This window comes from Seriola aureovittata, chromosome 12 (assembly GCF_021018895.1).
Source record: "Seriola aureovittata isolate HTS-2021-v1 ecotype China chromosome 12, ASM2101889v1, whole genome shotgun sequence".
Lineage (NCBI taxonomy): Eukaryota > Metazoa > Chordata > Actinopteri > Carangiformes > Carangidae > Seriola > Seriola aureovittata.
Window position 1 is genome coordinate 4320068 of NC_079375.1, and position 6000 is coordinate 4326067.

General features: G+C 38.0%; 1 protein-coding gene across 3 annotated transcripts in view; it reads left to right on the forward strand.

Moving 5' to 3' along the window:
- LOC130179364 (ATP-dependent 6-phosphofructokinase, platelet type-like) overlaps positions 1 to 5630 on the forward strand; it is a 32472-nt gene extending 26842 nt beyond the window's left edge. For all 3 annotated transcript variants that reach the window (XM_056392293.1, XM_056392292.1, XM_056392291.1), the window contains 6 exons: positions 749 to 913; positions 2034 to 2095; positions 2903 to 3014; positions 3514 to 3613; positions 3758 to 3863; positions 4574 to 5630. In XM_056392293.1, the coding sequence (XP_056248268.1) occupies positions 749 to 913; positions 2034 to 2095; positions 2903 to 3014; positions 3514 to 3613; positions 3758 to 3863; positions 4574 to 4730 (702 nt within the window). In that variant the 3' untranslated portion in view covers positions 4731 to 5630. The remainder of the gene's footprint in view (positions 1 to 748; positions 914 to 2033; positions 2096 to 2902; positions 3015 to 3513; positions 3614 to 3757; positions 3864 to 4573) is intronic.
- Positions 5631 to 6000: the final 370 nt, after the last annotated feature.

Consider the following 6000-nt stretch of genomic DNA (forward strand, 5'->3'; position numbering starts at 1 on the left):
TGTTGTGAAAATATTATTGGCATAGCTCATATGTCAATCTTACATTTAAACTCAATTAAAACACATTCTTGTAACTTTTCAAAGTATGGACTAAGTAGCCCTCAGGTTTTCATGTCCTGCATCAACAGAAATGTCTTAAGATGTGACTTAGTTAAAACTTTGTCTTAGAGACAGAGCACAAGACACACATAAAAAAATCCTAAATATAATGAAATTACATGTATTGCATATTATTATGCAAAATCCATAAATTCACTTCTCCATGACACACCTGCTGACCTGGCAGTATGTCAGTATTTTATAATCAATCAGGAGTCGACCTGTGCATCACTAAGACTCAGAATGTTTGATCTGACTCTTCTTGCTGCATGTTTCCTCAGTAATTTGTCTACTTTACTTTATCTACTAAAGTAGAGCTGCAGCTGATCAGTAGCATCAATTATTTTTTTATTTGCAAACTGTTTTGATTGTAGTTTAGAGACATAATGTTGCACACGTGTTGGATTGTTTACAACAAGAAAGCCAGAACATTTCAATTCATAATGATATGAAACACACAGATAAAAGCAGCAAATTCCAACATTAGAAAAACTGTTCAGTATTTTCGCTTATATGATGAAGTAACGGTAAAAACTGTCAGTTTCCTGTTGACTGATCATTTCAGCTCTACTTTAAAGTCTTGTGTAGCTGCACACCTTGTGTGTTTTGCTTGTTTAATAACAGCAAACTCTTTGCATGTGTGAATCAGACATGCGACCGCATCAAGCAGTCGGCCAGCGGCACCAAGCGGAGAGTTTTCATCATTGAGACTATGGGCGGCTACTGCGGCTACCTGGCCACTGTGGGCGGTCTGGCTGCTGGCGCCGACACCGTCTACATCTATGAGGAGCCGTTTGACATCAGGGACCTGCAGGTCAGAGATAATAACAATACCTGTTTCTGTCTGACTTTTTATTTAAGCATCCTGTCTCGGTTTCCATATTTCTCCTCTTGTTATTTATGTTCCTCAGCTGTATTTTACCCACAGTACAGTAAACGCTGGCTCTCATGAGGCAGCACAGATCAGGTTGTTCACATGAGTGTAGAAGCAGCTTCCACCAGTTCATCACTGCCTCAGTCTGGAGCTTTCAGGACTGTGCAGGTGACCCAGATTATCACAGTGCACATGAAGCAGTTTATTAATAACCTGTGAGCTGCATCACTCATTCAGATCAGGTCAGTGTGATTAGAGACGTCAGGGTTGTCACCGTGTTTATGTTGTTGTTGTCAAACTGTGGCTCAACGTTAATTTTTAAATAAATTACAAACTTAAACTTTACTTTTACTTACTTTTTTAAAATGTAGTTATACTGAATTTGTTCAAGTTATTTTATTTTTAACCTGCCCAGTTTAATGTCTTACATTGAATTTTTAGATTTGCTTTCAAGGTTTTTAAGGTGTTGCCTTTTGTGCAGCAACTTGTAAATTGGTTTTTGAAAAGTGCTCCACAGATTATTATTTTTATTATAACATTAAGTAGAAACAGAAGATCGATTGTATTTGTGTGTGAGAAAATAATTTATTTGAAAAAGGTAAAATAATTTTTTATATATATATATATGTATGTATATATGTATGTATATATATATATATATATATATGTATATATATGTATATATATGTATATATATGTATGTATATGTATATATATGTATGTGTATATATATATATATTATATATATATATATATATATATATATATATATATATATATATATATATATATATATTTTCTCTGAATGACTTTTAAAGAACCAACACTTTCTAAAGTTAATATAACACAAGAGAGGAGAGGGCTCCCAGACAAACCTTTGTGTTATAGTAAAGGGTGGAAACAGCTGAGTTGGCGCCCCCTGATGGTGTAAATGCCACCCTGCACCTCTCCGCTCTGGGGCGAGACGGAGGTGTGTGATTTGCAGCTGTGTCGGCTGCTCGTGAAGATTGCACGCCGCCGTTGCTCCGGTTTAATGTGAGGCTTCACTCTGTGTTTTCAGGCCAACGTGGAGCATCTGACGCAGAAGATGAAGACGAGCATCCAGAGAGGCTTAGTGCTCAGGTGAGGCTCGCACCTCTCATACCAGTCAATTTCTTCTTCTTTTTCCACATACATGTTAACATTTCCAAGCTGCTGTTTCCTTGTCATTACCTTGCCACACACACGGTTTTCCTCACGGCTTTTGAATAGGAGTGTGTGTGTGTGTGTTTGTGTGTGTGTGCAGGACTGAGAACGTGTCAAATGGAGTGTAAAATACTCTACATTTTTGTTTTGTGACGCATTATTTTAAATAAGTAATATCTAAAACTACTTCTTCTGAACATGTGTTTGACATCAGATCGACCTCTCAGACATGATCTCATGTCGTCTGTCGTGGCTATTTTAGTCCACTGCACCATCACACTGTTTAAATTGCTCCCAGCAGGATGCAGGTCTGTGGAAATAGGACACATGTAGTATTTTGGACAGTGTGTAGGTGACATTGTGCGTCTGTGCTGAGGTTTGCACAGCCATAATTTCATTATTACGAGACACACTCTTGGTGCATTACATCACAAGTGTGTCTGCAGGTTGCAGTGGATGGTAGACTGATGCTCTGGCTCAAGGGCACGTTAGCACTGAGCTGAAGGGCTGGTCCACCAAATAGTGTGTGCAGGTTCTGAGGGATCCATCATTTGTGTTGCTCCCAGCCATGAAAAAAAAAATCAATGGTTACTCACACTGTCAACAGTTTTCACAGGAACTATTTTCTTGGGTAGAAAGTAGGTCTAAAGAAAACTTTACAGTAGGTTGGTATCATTTTTTTGTTATTTCAGTGAACTGAGCCTTTAGCTGACCTGCTGCCCTTGTTCATGTCTCGTGTTGCAGGAATGAGAACTGCAACGAGAACTTCACCACTGATTTCGTCTACCAGCTGTACACTGAGGAGGGTCGGGGAGTGTTCGACTGCAGGAAGAACATCCTTGGCCACATGCAGCAGGTTGGACACACACACACACACACACACACACACACACACACACACACTGTAGATGTTTTGTTTTCACCAGTTAAAGTAAATGTACCTATGATGTAGGGAACCATCCTAAAACTGTGACACAACACAGTCCATAAAATAAATTGTGAATGAGGGCTGGCAATAATTCAATAACATTGTTTTACTGTTTAACAGATTTCTGTTATCAAAAGGAAACTGATCAATACCTAAGAAAATCAGACTCTGAAGTTTTGTTTTAAATTTGTGGAGTTATGTCTGATATGATGTGTGTGTGTGTGTGTGTGTGTGTGTATGTGTATGTATATGTATATATATATATATATATATATATATATATATATATATATATATATATATATATATATATATACATACATAAATACAGTTAATTGCATTCAACTATATACACTATATATATTAACAAATGTCTTATTTCACAGCCTTATTGTAAACAGAAGAATATTCTCTTTGCTTCTCACAGGGAGGAGCTCCATCTCCATTTGATAGAAACTTTGGCACCAAAGTTGCTGCTAAAGCCATCCAGTGGATCACGCAGACGCTCAAGGACTCTTACAAAGGAGGTAAATCAAAACTCATCTCCTGGATTTGACGAGGATGTTATAGTTCCTTGTTTTTCTGGATTCATCAGGGGTGTGTAAGATCAAAATGCAGTGTGTCTATGCAAGGGCGTGGGTTATAAAGGCTAACGCTTGTCCTCACTGCAGGGCGAGTGTTTGCTAACTCGGAGGAAACTGCGTGTCTGTTGGGGATGCGGCGCAGAGCTCTGGTCTTCCAGCCTGTGTCACAGCTCCGGGACGAGACCGACTTTGTGTAAGAAAAAAATGCTTATGATCTCTAGCAATGCAGCTCCTTGACTTAAAGACTAAAAAAGTCAAATAAACTTAACAAACTTAAATATGGCGCTTATTGAACAATAGCTTAAGGAATAGTTGCACATTTTCAGGAAATATGTTCACTTCCTTTCTCGTTTGTTTTCTTTAAAGCCTCAGTTGCCGTTTCCACCTTCTCCATCTCTTTGTGCAAATATGATTGCTTTAAAATATTAATCTGCAAAGAGACCTTTTCAATTGTCTGTTTTTTTTCCCCAACATTATCTTTATTGAGTTTTTAAAGTGTTTCCAAGATACATAAATATACAGAAATAAGAGTGCTCTTACATCAAAGAAGATGTCAGGGGTAACTAAATTATTGTCCAGCATTCAAATTGTCAATTGTCTGTTTTAATCTGTGGTGGTTGATTTAAAAAAAAAAAAAAATAAATAAATAAATAAATAAATAAATATTCTATGCAAATAGATGTAGGTAACATTTGCCCCCCAAACTGTAACATGACGTCACTATGTGAATCTTCTTCGGTGCAGATATTAGACTTTATCAAACAGTGAATTTAACAACATAAAAAATATTTATTGTTTTCATTTAATATTTTTAATATTTAATAATATTTAATTTCTTGCTGTGAGAAAGAAAAATGTAGATTTTAGATGAGATAATGCTGTCCTCATACTTTGTCCTTTCAGCCACAGGATCCCTAAGGAGCAGTGGTGGCTGAAGCTCCGCCCACTGATGAAAATCCTGGCCAAGTACAAGACGAGCTACGACGTGTCCGACTCCGGCCAGCTGGAGCACGTGGCCCGGCTCCGACCCAAAGAGACCAAAACCTCATCGGCCATCTGAACCGCTGCCCTGCCGGCAACAGCGAGCGACACCCCAACATGAAACTAGCTTCACAAAACAGTGATGGCTGCTCACACAATGACTGACTGACTGCTGATTGATTGCAAATAAATTAAGGCTGATTTTAAAATTTAGTAGGTGACATTAAAAAGTTGTATTGTATGATTAAGTCATGGCACTTTTCAGAAGGGATCTTAAGATGACATCAAATTTGAGGGTAGTCATTTGGAATAGAGCTCTTTATGTAGCTAGCAGCACTAACATTGTATTTTCTTGATCCCCAATCATAGTTATTATATACATTATTATATATATGCATTCCTCCTTATGTACTGTACAAGTATTCACGTTTTAGTCCTGGAAATGTAGCTATATCTATATTTTTTTTAAAGATACTTAGCAAACATCTGTGTTGCATAAAGGAGGCTGAGGTGGGTTATGCATTTAAAGTCTCGCTCTTGTCATATTTATTTTCTACAGCACTTTGAGCCCAATAATTATTGTAATGTAATGTAATCCCCTAAAGCTGCTTTTAAAGAGGGAATTTATGCTAGGAGGAGCACATGCTAGCAGTCTGACGCTTGTTCACACCTTGAAAAACATCCACCATTTTGACTGAGAAATGTGACCTACAGTAGGTTAACTGTAAGGCTTTAGGCGGAGCTGGCTGTGTGTTGTGTCCTGTCACCTGCTAACTCTGTGTATGAGTGTGTGTGGTCTTGCCTTTGCTGTATCCACCCTGGGCTTTTGTACGTGGCATCTTCCAGTGGTTATTTGTGAGTAGGGTCCTGCTGTTTCGGATAATGTTGGAAACTGTATGCAACATTAACTTTATGTGCTGACAGTGTGATGTGAGTGTCCTGTCACAGAGTATTAAAGCATCTATTGTGTGGAAAGATATGACATTGTTTTGTGTCAATGAGATGATGTATCTGTAGCTTCTTTTTCATTAATAATAATGACTGTGGTTAAAGGGTCTGTTATAGGCATTTTCTTACCTCTGGTATCCAAACATGCAACAGTTTTGGTTTTACGGTTCAGGTTTTGAGATGTTTGTCTGACATTTCTGACACCACCCCAGTACAATGGAGGTAAAAATGAACAAACCTGTAGCAGGGACACTGGACCTTCATCGTTCTGGGCAGGAGGCAGAAATCTCAGAGACAGACCTCATAATGGGAAATAAATTCAAAACTATCTGCAGGGTTAAATACCACAGAAGAAGGTAAAGAAGAAATTTGGGTGAACAAACCCTTTGTCCTCAAAACTA